Here is a 17,716-nt window from a genome sequence, read left to right as displayed (position 1 = left end):
TTCATTTCCTCCATGTGCTTTTTTTTTTTTTCGATATCTTTATTTATATCATTCATTTTATCTATAATTATGACAAACACGATACGATTTAAGAACACAAATATTTAAATCCATGAATTGTCTTGATAAGACAAGAAATAATAATCTGGACTTTGTACCATCTTCATTTGTTTTTATCGTCCAATAACATCATTTTAAACAACTAATTATAATACTTTTGAATCAAAATGAAAAGAAAAGGGAAATTTGAAAGACTCAATCACTCAAACCTTTCTGGAAGAAAGCAAATAAATTCTATTATAAAGTTTGATATATAACTTACATATATATATATATATATATATATATATATTTCAATCATCCACATTTGAAGAATTGAAAAACAACAATTTCAAGCAGCAAATAATCAGCCTAAATTCATCTATATCATTACCTATTTGATGATATGACCATATGAAAAACAAGAAACAAATAATTAGGTATACTCACAGAGTACCTCAGTTTCCACTTCTCTTCTGTGAAAGTTCCGGTGACAACCACAAGCGGCACACGTTAAAGCCCCAGTCGTCCCTTCAACGTCACTGGCCATGAACTCCCGACAGCCGTCGACGGCATACCCTCCGATGTTCGCGGCGTGATTCTTCTGACACTCACCGTACCTCACGTTGGTAATCGCCGTTGAAGAAGAAGTACAGCTTCTTCTTCCACTTTTCCTCACTACTTGACATTTCTTCATCCCTTGGACCAAAAAAATAAAAAAATAAAAAAACCCTAATTATTACAACTCACTTCCTTTGAAATGATCGTCCAAGAGAGGTTCCAACAAAACTGAAAAGCTTTTCCTCGTTAAAAATAAGAAAGGTACCAAAATAAAGAAACGTAAAAGAAATAGCTAGATTTATGGGGTTTGATGACTAACCCTAACCCTAGCATTTGTATATTTATAAGGTCCAATTTGCATTGCTTTGGTCCATGAGAAATGGCCATCATATCACTCCTTCTCTCTCCTTTACTAACACGTTTTATTTTTTAAATTCGACTAGGATTAGATCAAACAAAACAATATTTTTTAACATTTTCTTCGTTCATATGATTTAAAAATTAGATAAGATTTTTACTTAAACTACACCAATCATCATTGACCATATGTTATCATAAACTATATATATACAATAAGATGGGATTTTAAGTATTTATAAATAAAGGGTTTGATTTAACAAATAAAAGAGTATACGTGGAAGACTCTTATTGTAAATCAAGAATTAGACAAAAGCTAAATGGGGGAGTGAGTGGAGGAAATCCTTGTCCTTTGCACAGCATTGGAAGTGACATTGAATTATCTTTAGAAATGATATTTCAACTGCCTTTGATTCTCAAACTATATATTATATCTAAATAAACGAGAATATTTGGATCCAAATATTATAATTACAATTTAATATTAGCGAATTTAGAATCAAAATACTAGTTAAAAAAAAAACGGAAATATCCAAATTGCTGTTGATGTTTAAATATTAACTAATTAAAAACGAGTGATGATAAAGATAGTTAATAGGGTTGATTATGATGACCAGAATTAGTGATGAAATTATTAGTCAAAAAAAGTATGAATTAAGTTGGGTTGCTTGCTTTTAATTAATAGAGTGGGTCAGTGATGATGCCTTAAAGAGCAGCTCCCTATGGCCCTCGAAACTGTGGCAACAACTCCTGTCTAAGTACCTAAGATTCTAACTTAATTATTAAAACCATTGCCAGCCAGCCCACCATCTATGTATGAATCAACTACCCTTCTCTTTTGTTGTCACATCATAAATATCATTTCGTTAATTTAAACCATTCGTTCAATTGAGTAATAAAAAATTCGATATTTTTCTAAAACAATTAAATTTTAGTAAATAAGGGTATGTCCAATAGGAGCATATGGCACATATATTTATTTAGGGGAAAATAAATAATAATAATAAAGAATCTACAAAAAGGTGATAATTGAGGGTAAAGGCAGGTTGGGCCACATAAGGGGAGACTGAAAGTGGGAAAAAAAAAAGGTTTATATGATTGGTGGGGTGGGTACATGGTCCTCTCAATAGAGGAAAATTGTTTTGGACAAAACAAGAAAATGGGGCCAATTTTTAGCCCATCACTAAAATCCCAAATGTCTCGCACAAAGAACAAAAGAAGACAGAACTGATTGAAGTGTGTTTGGGCCTCCACCTCAACCCCCACACTTTACATTATCCCTATGGTGGCCGATAAAGTTTTGAGATTATTAAGATGGATTTTATTAAATGGTTCAGCAGTCTTATTAATTTTTGTATTATATGAATGTTGCGGATTTAGTTTTTATATTTTAGTTTCATCGTTTAATTTAATTTTGATTTTAACTGTGGTGGGTGAATGATATGTTAATAGATTTATTGGCTATTATTTGAGTAGAGTTGTCTAAAGGTTGGACTAAACTCCCAAGCTTAAAGGCTAAACCAAAATATGGAAGGGTTTGGAAAAAATAATAATGCTCGGAAATGGATTTGGACAAAAGTTATCCTATTTTATGTAAGGACAAGCTTAGATAAAATATCAAGCCCATATTATGAGCCAAGTCGGGCTTGGGCAAAGACAATGTCTAAAAACCCTTTGTCTCGACTTAAACCACAAATAATTCTATATTTGAGTTATGATTGAAATTTCAAATTTTGAAAAAGTAAAGAACTAAAAATAATAAACTTGCAGTGGAAAAACTAAATCCACATCTTATAATTGAAATCCAATCAATTTGTTGTCACCTTAATAAAAATTGTGGAAAAGGATTTGCGACTTGGCCCAATATGATTAATCTCCTTTCTAACCCACCAGGCCCAGCACCATCCTGATATTAATGAACAGACAAAACGAGCACAAAGAAACCGAAATATATGTCACTCCCATTCAATCAATTAATTGGCAAAAGTCATCCCTTCTTTGCTTTTGTCTTTGTTGAGGTGGTGATGCCTTGTTGCGCCAAGAGTCCTTTGGTGACTGAAGATGGGTAGAAAGTGATTAGAGAAACAGTGGCAGTTCGGTTAGGGGAAAAAGTAAAGTATTACGGGTTACTTGGGCCCTCATGTCAAAGTTCCAGTTTCTATATACGGGCTTTTCCTATATTGAGATGTCATATGTCATTATGTGATTGAAGTGTTAACATGTAAGTGACTTATCTTAATTAGTCAATGTAGGGTGACCGTTATGTTGTAGGTTGCAAGGATTTGTTAGGTGAGGTGTTTGCTCGCTCGTCAAAGGGTTGAACCTATGAGGTGACCCTTAGCGAGAGATCATCATTGAGGAGTTTTAATAAAAGAGGTTTAAGCAAAGTATCTAGGAGGTGTTTGGTGGTGAACTGTAACAATATTTATTTATTTATTTTATTTTAATAAGTGGTAGGACGTAAGGGTTATATAATGATGAAAGTCACAATTAGTGTCAACTAAAGATTTGAACACAAGTTGATTGAATCTTAGCTCTGTTGGCATTAATATTATTGTCAGTGCAAATGGATGTAAATTCAAGTATGTTGAAGCGTATTTATATTACTATTTAAAGATTTAAAAAATGTTATGAATAATTTTAGATATTATAAAAAAATTAAACACAACTTTTGTGGTTTGAGCTATTCATAAACTTATGAGTTTTTTTTTTCATATTGTACTGTATTGGTTTATTAATTTTTATTCATGTTTGTTTTATGGTATATGTTCGAGGTTCATATCATTTTCTCTTGACAATATCGTATCTAATATTTGAACTTTCGTCATTCCTTAAAATGTAATATATTTTACTATTGTACCTAATACATATTCATAGTGTGTTGGATTTTTTAGTTTCAAACCTTCAAATTCTTGTTAGTAATTCAAACTTCTAATTAGACAAATTATTATTATTAATGAAATTTTGTATCTTCATTTTATTAGTAAAATTTCGTCACTAAATTTAACAAGCCAAAGAAATTGTATTTTCCGTCGCTTCCTTTTCCATCTATACTCCAAATGAGAGAAGCACTAAAACGACGCCACAAAAATAAACTCCTCTTGTAGCCGACAGAAATATAAAATAAATGGTTAAAATTTGCTTCAAGTCCCTATACTCTTTATATATTGAAAATTTAGTCCCTCTATTTTTATTTTCAAGAATTTAGTTCTACTTTTGGGTTTAAAATGCTAGTTGAATTGTTAGTATTGTTAAAATTCTTATATTAAATTTAAGTCCATTACAATGTCATTTCTTTTGTTAGGTTTTTACCAATCAACTACTTTTATTATTTCAAAATATCACACCAACAAATTTAATATAATAATTTTAATAGAGTTAATAATTTGACCTAAATTTTAAATTTAAAAATAGAGATTAAATTTCAAATATACAAAAAGTATAGGAATTAAAACATATTTTAACTAAAACAAAACAACATTAGAAAATTTTCTAATACAATTTTAAATTATTCATAATCCTCCAAATCCTTTAATAGAATGATAAAACGTACTTAAATTTACGTCTTTTAAAATATTAAAACAACAGTACCAATTAAACCAAAACTCAATCTACATACCATACCAAACAAATTAATTAAAGGTGAAGCTTTTAAGTAAAAAAATAAAAAAAATAAAAAATTTCCAAGCCCACCTTTTTGTGTTGCGTGTGAATATATGATGGAGTATAGCTCGAGAGAGAAAATATTAAGCATGGCCCGTTAGGAAGCAAGCACTACATTCGAGAATTATTCCAAGTAGAAACATAAATGGGCTTTCATGAGGCGGCCACCTTAATCTATCACTTCTCTACGCCTAAGTTATTTTACTTTAAAATTTAAATTTATTCGATAATTATTAAATAATTTTAAATTTAATAAAATTTAATTTTAAACGGTTTTCAAATATTTTTAAATTTTTATTTTAATATATATTATAATTTTTATATTATGAAATTATATTATTATTTTTAATATGTATTATTAATTCTAAATTTAATTATCGAACTAAGATCGAATTTAAATTTAATTAAATAAAAATTTAATCAAACTCAAACTCGAAAAACTTGAAGTTATTTGAAACTTGGCTTAACTATACCTAATGTGAAATATAGACGTTTCTGATGAAGAAGGAAGAAAAAAAAAACTAAAAAAGTCAAAAGCCTTCACATGTATTGCATTAAAGAGTTAATTTTCCATATTTCCAATGTTATCTTGGATTTTTGCTATTAATTTCTTTGAAATAGAATAAAGAAAATTTTATATTTACCATCTTACGGCATGCCACACCTATTTCGTTCCCTGTCTTGGCCCATTAGCTGCATCACTTGGTTTCTACTCTCAACTTCCTTCTTATCTTATCAAATAAAATATCTCTATTGTTGAAGGGAAAAAAATATTATCTCTCATTTATCTAATTGTTAATATGTTGTTTTAAATGTTTTAACTAATTTCATTGGTCCAACTGGTTTTTTTTATGTATATATATTTTAGATGGAATTCAACAATCTAACTATATCTAATTTTTTATTGAATAGAGACAATTATTATTCCTGACAAAAATTCAAAAAAAAAAAAACAACATCAATTTCACATGAGTTCAAATAAAAATCCGATGATGTTATCTATTTCAAGGGACCAACAATTTGTTGTCAACAAATTTTCATTATTTAAATTTGATGAATCCAAGTTAAACTACATCAATCGAGCCGTTAGTTGAAATTTAATGTAATGATATTAGATGTTCACTCTAAAAATCCATTTGCCGAATTTACTTTATTAAAAAATATATTAAAAATCTAACATGATGTTAAATTATAAAGCTTAATTAAGATTTTAACAAGTGGAAAGAATTTTGAAAAAGAAAGAAGTAATTATATTCTATTTTAAATAAAATATAGATAGTTTATTAATTATTGTTGACTTATAAGGAGTGTTTGTGTTGACTTATACTTCGTAGTGTATCGTTTAACAACTCTGAAGGGTATGTCATAATTGCTTTAATTCAGGATTCAACCTCATAATTAAGGATGATTTTGTCATGTAAAAAAATGAATAACAATATTACATGGTATTTGAATATCCAGTCCACTTCGTTGAGCTAAGTCAAAAGGGGTATTATTTTGATAGTGATATTATTAGTTGTGTAACGTCCCCCTATCCAAGACCGTTGCCGGAGTCAAGCAGGAGACATTACAAAACTTATCATAGCACTTAAACAGTTTTCGTAGTAAACTATCCATCTGCGTCACGGTCGCTAAAAAATCATATCTCGAGTTACTGAAACTCGAAATCCAATTCGTAAATTTTCCTGAAACTAGACTCATATATCTACTTACTAATTTTTTCTAGAATTTTGGTTAGGCCAATTAGTACAGTTTATTAGAAGAAGTCTCCCTGTTTTAGGGTTTGGCTACTCTGACCCTTGTGCACTACGAATCAAATTTCTTCCTTTACAGAAATCCAATGACTATGCCATTTGTTTCAATTAAAATAGACTCAATAAGGAATCCATAAAAATAAAGTTTGAGTCCTAATTCTTAATACACAATTTATGGTGAATTTCTAAAGTCAGAACAGGGAATCCAGAAATTGTTCTAACCCTGTTTCACCAAAATGTAAATATCTCATAAAATACAACTCTTTTACCTATTTTGTTTCTTCCATATAAAAATAGATTCATTAAGCTTCAATTACATATTTTATTAATCATCTAATTCACTTTATACTATTTTTGGTATATTTTCAAAGTTGGACTACTGTTACTGTCCAAATCTGTTTTAGTATAAAATGTTGATAACTAAGTTTATAACATCTTCATTTCTTCTCTCTACAACATTTACCAACAATTCCTCTTATTACTCTTCACTAACATATCAAAACATACCATACTTAAGGTTTTGGTAACATTTACAAAACATACCAAAATATCATTTAACAACTTAGATACTTTCAAAATAACCAAAAGACATCCTAGGTACAATGCCATTTTCCAAAAAAGATAGAAACTTAACCAATTTGAGTTTGGGGATCGGCTTATATGTTTGAGTCCTTATACTTTCATACCTAGCACAGCACGAAACAAACCGTCTGTTGAGAATACTCTCGGTGGTATTTCTATAAACAATAGCTTAATCAACTTTAAGACATGGTAATTCAAACACATTATTGCTATTATTCAATATCAATCGATGCTTTAATAACCTTTACTTTATTTACCCTTATTAACATAACTCGGACACTAACGGATACACGGATCCAACCCACACTCCGGGATAAGCACATAGTGCTTCATCGAACAAATCCGAACTTTAACATTATAGTACACAAAGTACTTCATCGGAACAAATCCGAACTTTAACGATGAGTCGACACATAGTGTCTCATCGACTCAATGTCGGAATATCCCAATACTTCCAATTCCTATGACATGTCAACTATATCCGACTAGCCCGACCTTTATTAATAGGGTATTCAAAATCACATTCATTTCAATATGGTAAAAATACTTACCTCATTCACATTTTCATACAATATAAATATCAAATATAGCAATAACGATTAAGCTCGGTTTATAGAAATACAAACCACTATTTATCGAATTTAATCGATATCTTCGTTCACTTTCTCTTTTCCTTCTTTGATGACGATCTCGGTGCTACGTTTGCTACTAACAATCATACAATTAAAAATCATCAATATACTAATTCATAAAACACATTTTCACTTTCTATCAAACTTTTACAAAATTCCAATTTCGTCCTTTTTCCATTACTAATCTTTTTTTCTTTAACTTAAGCTTCATATTCTCTTTTAATCAACTCATTAACAATTTCTAACTCATAAAATTCATTATAAAACATAAATTTTGAGCTCTATTCAACTTAATCCCTATTTAAACCTAACTTAGAATTCTTTTAATAAATCACTCTATTTTCACTTCTAACTTCAATTTCTATCAATTTAACCCATAAAACCTCAATTTATTCAACTAAATCAATATCTAAAATTTTCTATTTTTCTTCATTTTAACCTCATACATGTAGAACTTTGAATTAGGCATCCATAAACATAAAAATCATAAGAAAATGAGCTAAAACAACTTACCAATTAAACTTTAGGGCCTTAATCCTCAAATTTCCCTTTTCTATTTCTTTCTTTCTTTCCTTCTTTCTTTCTCACGTTTGCTCTCTGTAACTCTTTCTATGTTTCTTTACTCATTATTCTTTATTCATTATACTATATTATATTATTATTAACCTATAATAAATATAAAATTAACATGTGTAATAGCTATAACATAAAATATCTTATAGCTATTACACATATATACTAACTATTACACATGTTATATCATACATTCACACACATGGCACTTAGGGTCTAATTGCTAGATTAGTCCCTTTTACTAATCTTTAATCTATAATTAAACTTTTATACCGTATGCAATTTAGTCATTATTCTAAATTCAAGCTACTTAACTTAATCAAACATTAAATAACTATTCAACTATAATTCATAAATATTTCTAATAAATATTCATGAATAAATTTCACGAAACAGTACTCAAGACTCAATTTCCGATACCGTAACTTTCGGTTCATTACAAGTTGTTTTTAAAAATATTAAAATATTTTTATTTTTTATTTTTCAATTAAATTCATGTTTAATTAACTCATAACATCAATTCAATTAAATATTTAAATATAAGATATTATATCTCATATATATGCTGGTTTGAAAATGTATGTTTTAAAATAATAATTTTCAATATAGAAAACTTTTGAATGAACAAATAAATATTAAAAAATATATATTTAGAAACATAGTAAATTTTACTAATTAGGTTCAAATTTATTGCTAAATGTAATTATAAAAGGAAATAAAATTGATCAAAGAAGAAAAGAAAATTGTTTAAAATATCAAATAAGTAAATTTAAAAAAATATATAATCTTGTTTTAATTACTAAGTAGTGATATTGACCAATATTGGTGGATACAAATAACTTAGCATCAAAATCAAAGTAATGTCATATTAATACCATTTTATTCCGACCAATTATAGACCTTGTTTGAAAATTCAACATAGTATTTTTTCTTTCAAATGAATATAATATCTATATAATTAAGTTTTTATTGAATTGGTATTTAAACACAAAGTTGATTTTCGATTTCATAATTTTTCACTTACTTCTTAATTTTCGATTTCAAAATAAAACATTCTATTAAAAAAATGAAACTGAAATGATGTTTGTATTCTGATTCTATTTCCGTTTGTGCTTTATATTTATTTTATTTTATTTTGTAGTTATTCAAATATATATATATATATATATATATATATATATATATATATAATTGTATTCTACTTGTGATTGTACCATATTTATATTAGTAAACCCTCTCCTTAAAAAAATATTATGCATAAAATTTAAAAAATGATAATATATATTTGGTTAAAGGTGATTTGTAGTAATTTGATATGTCAAATTAAATTCTCTCGAACACTTTATGAGTTTGTTCTCAAACGATTTACAAGTCTTTTCAACATTTTTTATTGATTTTTAGTCTTTAGTATTAATGATATTTTTTTTGACGTTTTAATTCTTTTGAGACCCAAATTGGCAAAATTATGTCATCAAAGGCCTAATAGTTGATTTGAGTGTGTGTAGGGAGATAACTATAGCCAAACATTAAGGAAAACATCACTATTGTGGGTGTCACGTACTAGGTGTGTTGTATTGCAACACCAAGTCCCAATATCTCGATTGCAAGCCTTCAAGGTCACAACTCCAAGTTGATGGTTGAGGTGAAGGAGCCAAAGGTCACTGTCAAGGATATCGCGACACCAACTAGTCTGTGTTGTGACATCAAGAACCCCCAAGCCAAGAATGTGCCTAATGCGGAGGATGTCGTGACACCTAAGCTTGAGTGACATGCATTATCATTGTCATTCACCTTATTGTCAATCTTTATTGGGTATGATCCTTGGAATGCTCCAAGTGTTCCATTGTAACATTTACAAATTTTACAATTGATCTGTCACACTTGCAATCAAGCCACTTTAATTTTTTTATATTTTGTGCTAATTCTCTGCTGGCATAATTGCAAAAAAAACCCCTCAATGTTTGGGGACTTTTAGTTTTGTGCCCTTGACCTTTTTATTTTTTGATTGACACCCTTAATGTTACAATTTTTTAAGAAATTAGTCTAATTTTAACGGTCAACTCATGTTGACCGTTAATAAAACTGTAAGTCAACATAATAGCCCATGTGGCATGCCACATAAGCGCATGATGTCATAGATGACGTCATCTATTTAAAAAAAATTATTTCATTTTCTCTCTTGCCAAACACCACTTTTTTTTCTTCAAAACACATGGTTGTTGCCATTTTTCACCATTTTTCTTTTTCAAAACATATGGTTGGCTCATTTTATCTACAAGAATCTCATGCACGCACGCACCAAAATCCACAATTCAGGTCAATTAAAAACTCAAATGTCACTACAAAAACTATCCCTACAAAAACCACCACCGCATACTGTTCTCTCTTCAATGAAAATCGCCACACTTCCCTTTTTCTTCTAAAACAACCTATTCAAGAACCCTGCAATGGCCAAACATATTCATTATTTTAACACCATATAACATAATATCTAAGTGAAAATCTTAGTATTAAACGAATGTAAGGAAGAAAATAAAAATAATAATATAAGAAGAAGAAGACGATAGTGAACAAATAAAATAGATCATTCTGTTGATAACTATAGCTGTTGAGATAAGATATGAGCTTTCTAAACCTTTAAGATTGGATCTAATTAGCGTTTATTCCAGTATTCAAAAATTTAATATTTCATCAAATCCAATAAGAGAAATTTATAAAAATAAACTATCCAAGCTATATAAAAATAGCAGAAAAAACAAATGGGGTGAAAAAGAAAAAGAAAAAAACCCAGTAAGAAAATCAAACGCTTACTAAAAGAAGGAAAAAAATTTAAAAGAAAAACGAAAAGCATGTGACAACTTACAGCTATGAACAAAGGGGGGAAAGGAAGAACAAAGAAAAAACCCCAAAATCCCAAATAGATAAAACAACAAAACCAAATTCAAATTGCTTTAATCCTTAAGCAGCTTGAGAATGAGAAAAAAAAAAGTTGGGAATTCACAATTTAGGGATTTGGAGATTCAATGAAGATTTCAGAGGTTATGGATTGGGGATTTAAGGTTTTTTTTTGTTTTATGTTTATTAAAATTGTTTAATTTTTTTGCCACATCAGCATTTTTATTTTAATGTCTGTCACATCATCAGTCAACTAGAATGCCACATAGACCAATTTTTTTGACCGGCTGTTGACTAACGGTCAGCTGACGGTTACCGTTTGAACTGGGTTGATGTTTGAAAAATCCGTTACGTTAAGGGCAGATTTTAGAAAATAAAAAGGTTAGGGACATATATCCAAATGCCCCCAAAAGGTTGAGGGCTTTTTTTGCAATTATGCCTTCTCTGCTCAGTGTTCCTATGTTGTGGCACGGTCAAAAGATATTGTATTTAATATAAAACTATTCTCATTAATTATAAATAATTTTAAGGATAAATATCAAAATTATAAATGAACTTTGATTCACTCTTCAATAATATTATACATGAACTTCAACTTTATACAATTTTATATATGAAATTTTGATTTGATTCAATTTCACAAATCACTAATAACATTATCGAATTAGCATCATTTTATGTTGATATATTGTATATACAAACAATTATATTACTCTAATATGAAAAATAAATGTATGTATTCATTTCTTTAAATATGTACAATTAAATACAAAATCAAAATTTTATATATACATATGAATCACAGTTTAAGTTTCACGTGTACAATTTCACCAAATTAAAGTTCATGTATAAATTTAATATTTATCCCATAATTTTATAAAAAATATAGATATAAAATATATATTTTAGATAATAATTTTTATTTGTTTAACTCTACTTTTAACCGAATAAATTAATATATTTAGCGGATTGATTGATAATTGATATTCAAGTTTATTCATAGGATTAAATTATAAATCAATTTTTAATTCAAGGGTCGATTTCGATTTTAATAAGTGACGTTATGGAGTTGTTGGCTCGAATCCGCTTTCCTTCCCCCAAAAAATTGCAATGAGCAAATTAATACAATCTAATCCTGCCGACACTATATGGATGCTTTCAGACCATTTTTTCCTTCTTAAACGCTGCAGTTTAGGCTTTAGATATTACCGTATAAGCACAACAAATAATGAAATAAACCCATATTTATAAGGAAAACATTCTTGTCATTTTTATAAAATTATATATTGAAATTATGTTTATTAATAGATTATAACATATATATTTTATAGAATTTTATGTGAAATTCTACTCGATCTGATCATCGGATTCGACTATAAAATGTTATATTCCATTATTGTCGAAGCAATTCAAAACTTAATTTTATTAAACATTTTGAGAATATAAAATTTTTACACAATTTTTTTATAAAAATTTTGATAGCACCTCCTATAGTTTTATTCAAATCCACCTACAATTAAACTTAACAAACATTTCAAAATAGAAGTAAAACTCTCAAATCAATTCCAACGCTTCTTCCAGCATATATTATATTCGAGATTCACCACTTAAATAGTATGTATAAATATATATATATATATATATATATATATTATAATAAGGAGTATAATTCCATATAACATAATCAAAATACTTAAGATAAATTTCATAAATATAAAGTATATAAAAGTCTGTGTACATGTCATTAAAGTCCTAAGCAAAATAAACATCACCCACGTTGTGTTTGAACCGAATTCGGTGCTTCGAATCCTGATAATACTCCTTAAAGACCTAAAGACTTGCACACAAAAACAACGATGATACGCTGAGCATTGAATGCTTAATAGTGCTAATAACATATAAAATCACTACATAAAATATTAAGTAATTCACAAATTAAAAATAATGATAAAAACAATAAAATAATAATATTCAATAACATAACATTCTAGTAAATCATTTTCAATTATAAATATAAGCTAAACATTATTGAACTCTTCTCTTTTATTTTCTTTTTTTTTCATTTAATTTTTAATTTCAAGTCAAATTATAAATAAATTTAAAATTCTTTTCATATTACTTACATTTTAGTCTCTCATTTTTCAAATTTAGGCATAAGATCAGATACACGAATCTGTCACTCCAGGTTGCCCGACAACGATAGCTTAAAGTGTATGTCATTCCGGGTTGTCTGGTAATAATGACTATCGTAGTATTTGACCCTCTAGGAATTTCAGTACTATTTCCCTCATGACCTTTTGAGAATTGGGGAGTAAAAATCAATAATATACAAACCTTAATCCTTTGGCATGCCAACTATATTTAAATTAATCTATCATTGATTTACAATGAAATCTTCAAAATTACATAATTAAATCATAATTCAATATCATATTTCATTATTTCAATCAAATGACATATTTAATAGTACATTATATATAAATTATAACTACTAATTCAATTATTTAAATTATCAAATATTCACATATATATATATGTAAGTATTTCTCCCATGCTAATTAGCTTAACTAATAAAATTAAACTACTTAATGAGATTATGGAATGAGTTCATGTATATTAACATAAATCGAAGTTTTCACTCATTTGGCTCATTTTCTTTTCCTTTTGCCCTTGAAATGTCAATTTTATTTTCATGTTATGCTTGAATTTGGAAGGAAAATGTTGATTTTCTTTTTTTTTCTCTTCTTCCACTAACTTTCAAAAGAAAGATGTTAATCTTTTCATTACATGTATTATAATATTACTTAAAAAATATTAAATAAATATTATTTAATAAAATGTCATTTAAAAGATAGATTTTTTTAAAAATAATGGTAAAATTATTATCAAGTCATTTCCATCAAGATAAAATGGAATAATTGCTATTTACTCCCATACTTTATGCTTTATTCAATTTAGTCTCTAATTTATTTTTTTGAATTTCTAGTCTATTCCAAATATCTCGACTAACAATTTTCTACATTTCTATGTCTGACAGTTTTTCTAAAATGATTACAATTTCTTATATAACCAATTATTTATAGATTATTTATTCAAAACTATCATCATAATTGTAATTTTATTAATACTACTTATAATCCGATATTAATGTTGGTGTTACATGTTATGTTAAAAATAATTAATAAAAACTCAAGCGGAGCAGAATGAATTAATGAATGTAATTGACATCTATAGAGATGCTATTAATTGTTCAACAATAATTGAGCGGAAATGGATTAAGCAATCCTCGGGTGAGCACACTCTAGCTTGGTTTTTATAGTATATTTAAGTGAGAATATAATTTTTTTTTAATTTCTGGCAATTAATTTTACTTCTGTATTTATATTTTTTTCACTTTGATCCTTGAATTTAGCAATTAGATCTATTTTGGTCTTTATATTTGGATTCTGTCAATATTTGATGATATGGTCAATGTTACTGGAATAGGACTTAATCAAATAGGTCGAGGACTGATCAATATAATAATCTGAACAAAGGGATCAATTGAACCAATTGACTCAGAAACCACTTGAAATTGGTAAAAATAGGAAATCAGGACAATAAAAAGTAGTTGAATGCTTGAATCAGTTTTTTATTTTAAATATTTTTTAGACTTTTATGATTTTTTTATTTAATTATTATGGGTCTAACAGTGGACTGATCAGTTCAACCATTAGTCCAGTTATTAAAACATTGAACGCGACATTATGATATTGTACCACATCATAACCTAGAAATTTATATTGATTTTTAAATTTCTAAGTGCTGATGTGGCATAATATTAAAGTGCTACATCATCAAACTTTTATATTCTTTAATGTTTCGTGTGTTTTTTATCGTTGATTAATTTATTTTTTAAATCGTGAATTATCTTTTTCAATAATATTATTTTTAAAATTTAAATTTAAAATCTGGTTTTAAAATACAGCTCTATATTTGTTGGTACTTACAACAATCATTTAATTAATCTTATGGATTAAAACGTCCACACTTTTGGATTGTAACGTATCAGTTAAAAAGTCCAAAAAGTAACGTCCATATTTTTATACAAGGGATTTTTGTCATTATTTATCTCTTCTACTTTAAAAGAAAAATGAAAAGTAGTAAAAGGACAAGTGAAGTAAATGAAGGCAATTACCAACAAATTCATTCAATTTTACGGGGTCCCTGGTGAAAGATTGACCTTATTTCTCTTGTTTTAATAACCATTCAATCCCTTTTTCTAATCAATCAATCCGATTGAAATAACATATGAAATTTGCACCACAAATTAAAGTCCGACAACAACAAAGCAATTTCGAGTTACATATATAATACGATAAAAGATGTTTCTAGTTTATTAGGATATCCAATACATATATAGTACTATATATTAGTTTTACTTAATATACACTTCTTCATATCCTTCCTAGAGCACGCTGTCCTGTTTGTTACCTTTCGGCTTAATTAGATATATATAGACTGAAAACCCAAACAAAGAACCCTAATTAAAACAACTGAAAATGATGATGATTTTCAAAACAGCACATCATCCAACAACCATTTCTCTATCAAAGTAAGAGGCATTTGATCCCCCATGTTGGGCTTACTTTCCACTTGGAAAACGACGCTGTTTTCAGATTCAAGTGAGACATCATTATCTGAACAAGTACTGCTAGAGTTGAAGCTGAAGAATGAGTCCAAACCCTTGTCACTCAATGCCCCTTCATCATTAGAGTTGAAGGAACTCCGGGTCATTGTTTCGGCCGAGTTCGCGGCGGCGGTGGCGGAAGCCGGTTTGGGTGTGTTTTTCATCCAGTTTTGGAGCAACCGGGATATGTTGTCGGCACTGGAAGCGTAAGTGGGTGGTTGATGAGGCTGAGCTGAGTTTAAGAGATCATTGAAGTCGTTTGAATCAGTTGAAGGGTTTTGTTTCCGAAGAGATAATGCCTCGGAGAGTGCTTGTTTAGCCATCCGGATATCTGTTTGAAGCCTTCTTTCCCATTGACCCTTAGGGACCGATTGACAATAAGAAACCCCATCTTGATTTTGACCCTTTTTCAACTTCTTTTTCAAATGGGTGTTCCAATAGTTTTTTATATCATTATCTGTTCTTTGAGGGAGGTAAGAAGCTATGGCTGCCCATCTGCACACCCCCCCAAAAAAAACCACAACTTCAATAAAACCATCGTGTAAAGAGAAAGAGAGATGATGATTATGATGATTTACCTATTGCCTAAAAGAGCTTGGAGATGGATAATGGTCTTCTCTTCTTCTTCAGTGAAGTTACCACGTTTAATACCAGGCCTGAGATAGTTAGTCCATCGAAGCCTGCAACTCTTGCTACATCTAAGCAAGCCTGAAAAAAAAACAAAAATGAAAAGGAACCAATATGAATTAACGTAGGAAAAGAAAAGATGCCTTGTATATTTATTGCATCTCTTTAATGAACACAACTAACCCCAAAAAAAAAAAAAAGTTGAAAAAAAAGCACCCAAAAGTAAAATTTTAAAAGAAAAAGGGGTACCTGTATTGGTAGGAACTGATCTCCAATTTCCTGGACCATGTTCTTGAATATAAGACACGAGTATGATATCTTCTTCTGGTGTCCAGGGACCTTTTTTCACACCGATTTTGTCACAACAAGGTGGTCTACCCATGTTTGTTTTTTGTTCACTGATTTTCTATAAAAGTTGATGATGAAGGAGAAGATTTGGTTCTAAGTTTAAGAAAAGAAGGGTTGTTGGATTTAATAGTGAAGTTTGAGTATAGAGTTTGAAATCTCGTATAGAGAGACGATTAGTCTCGAAAGGGCAAGGGTTTGGGTATGTGTATGCCATATATATAAAGAAAAGGATGTGAGAGAGGAAAGGAGGTGTTTTAGGCTGACCTGAGTGATGAGGTTCATGGGGGGATATGCAAATCCAAAATGAGTCAAAACAGACAGCAAAGCTGCATTTACTGATTCTTTGCCAAAAGTCAGATATGCTTAAACGCAGTCGCGGTGTTAGTAAGTGTCAATTGTTTCGTAATTCAACTAAATTAAATTTAAAAAAAAGTTCAAGTTTGTAAATTTGATAATTTATATTTAACTTTTTTTATGTAATTGATGTCTAAACTTAAAAGTCGTAAGTTAATTTATACTAATATGGTACTAACAACTAGTAATTAATCATCTGTATTCTGTAGACTATTAAAAAAGTAGATATTAGCCGTAAATTTTAAAGTTACTCCATATCTAAAGTAAATATTAAACACTCAACCATTAATTAAAGTAAAAAATATTATTATCATCTCACCTAACTTTTTTATTTTATTGGTTTTCTATTTTTACCTTTCAAAACCGTGCGGCATTCATTGTAGGGGTTACTTAAAAGAGTTGGAGGTGTGGCACCGAGAACAACCCTAATTTTTAATTCTCTTATTATTTGTTTTACCCTCTTCAATGGCTTATATCATGAATAAGTAAATTTGTAGTTACTCTGGGGTAAGTTATTGTTTTACCCATTTGCATGTAAAGAGAGATTTGATCTTTCATGAGAAAGTACAAATGAGAAAACATCATTGATATACTCTCAAAATAACATACTTAGGTATGTGTGCATCGATGGAAAGGAAACCTAAGCTCTTTAACTAATAAAT

The 17,716-nt window shown here is 28.8% G+C and overlaps 2 protein-coding genes across 2 annotated transcripts; both read right to left on the bottom strand.

Moving 5' to 3' along the window:
• Positions 1 to 270: 270 nt before the first annotated feature.
• Positions 271 to 1,150, bottom strand: LOC108452555 (mini zinc finger protein 1-like). Its single transcript, XM_017750351.2, has one exon. The coding sequence runs from the start codon at positions 734 to 736 to the stop codon at positions 476 to 478; it is 261 nt and encodes an 86-aa protein (XP_017605840.1). The 5' UTR covers positions 737 to 1,150; the 3' UTR covers positions 271 to 475.
• A 14,215-nt stretch (positions 1,151 to 15,365) lies between these two features.
• LOC108451877 (myb-related protein 306) lies at positions 15,366 to 17,000 on the bottom strand. Its single transcript, XM_017749575.2, has 3 exons — positions 16,602 to 17,000; positions 16,304 to 16,433; positions 15,366 to 16,220 (listed from the first exon to the last, which is right to left on the bottom strand). Exons 1-3 carry the CDS (start codon positions 16,732 to 16,734, stop codon positions 15,611 to 15,613), a joined length of 873 nt encoding a protein of 290 aa, XP_017605064.1. The 5' UTR covers positions 16,735 to 17,000; the 3' UTR covers positions 15,366 to 15,610.
• Between the last annotated feature and the right edge of the window lie 716 nt (positions 17,001 to 17,716).

This window comes from Gossypium arboreum, chromosome 11 (genome assembly GCF_025698485.1).
Source record: "Gossypium arboreum isolate Shixiya-1 chromosome 11, ASM2569848v2, whole genome shotgun sequence".
NCBI lineage: Eukaryota > Viridiplantae > Streptophyta > Magnoliopsida > Malvales > Malvaceae > Gossypium > Gossypium arboreum.
This window is presented reverse-complemented; position numbering and strand designations above follow the sequence as displayed.

Coding starts and splice junctions, on each gene's coding strand:
- LOC108451877 (XM_017749575.2), bottom strand. CDS start 16,734: ATGGGTAGACCACCTTGTTGTGACAAAATCGGTGTGAAAAAAGGTCCC. Junction 16,434..16,601: donor ATCAGTTCCTACCAATACAG/GTACCCCTTTTT, acceptor TTTTTTTTTCAG/GCTTGCTTAGATGTAGCAAG. Junction 16,221..16,303: donor CAAGCTCTTTTAGGCAATAG/GTAAATCATCAT, acceptor GGGGGTGTGCAG/ATGGGCAGCCATAGCTTCTT.
- LOC108452555 (XM_017750351.2), bottom strand. CDS start 736: ATGAAGAAATGTCAAGTAGTGAGGAAAAGTGGAAGAAGAAGCTGTACT.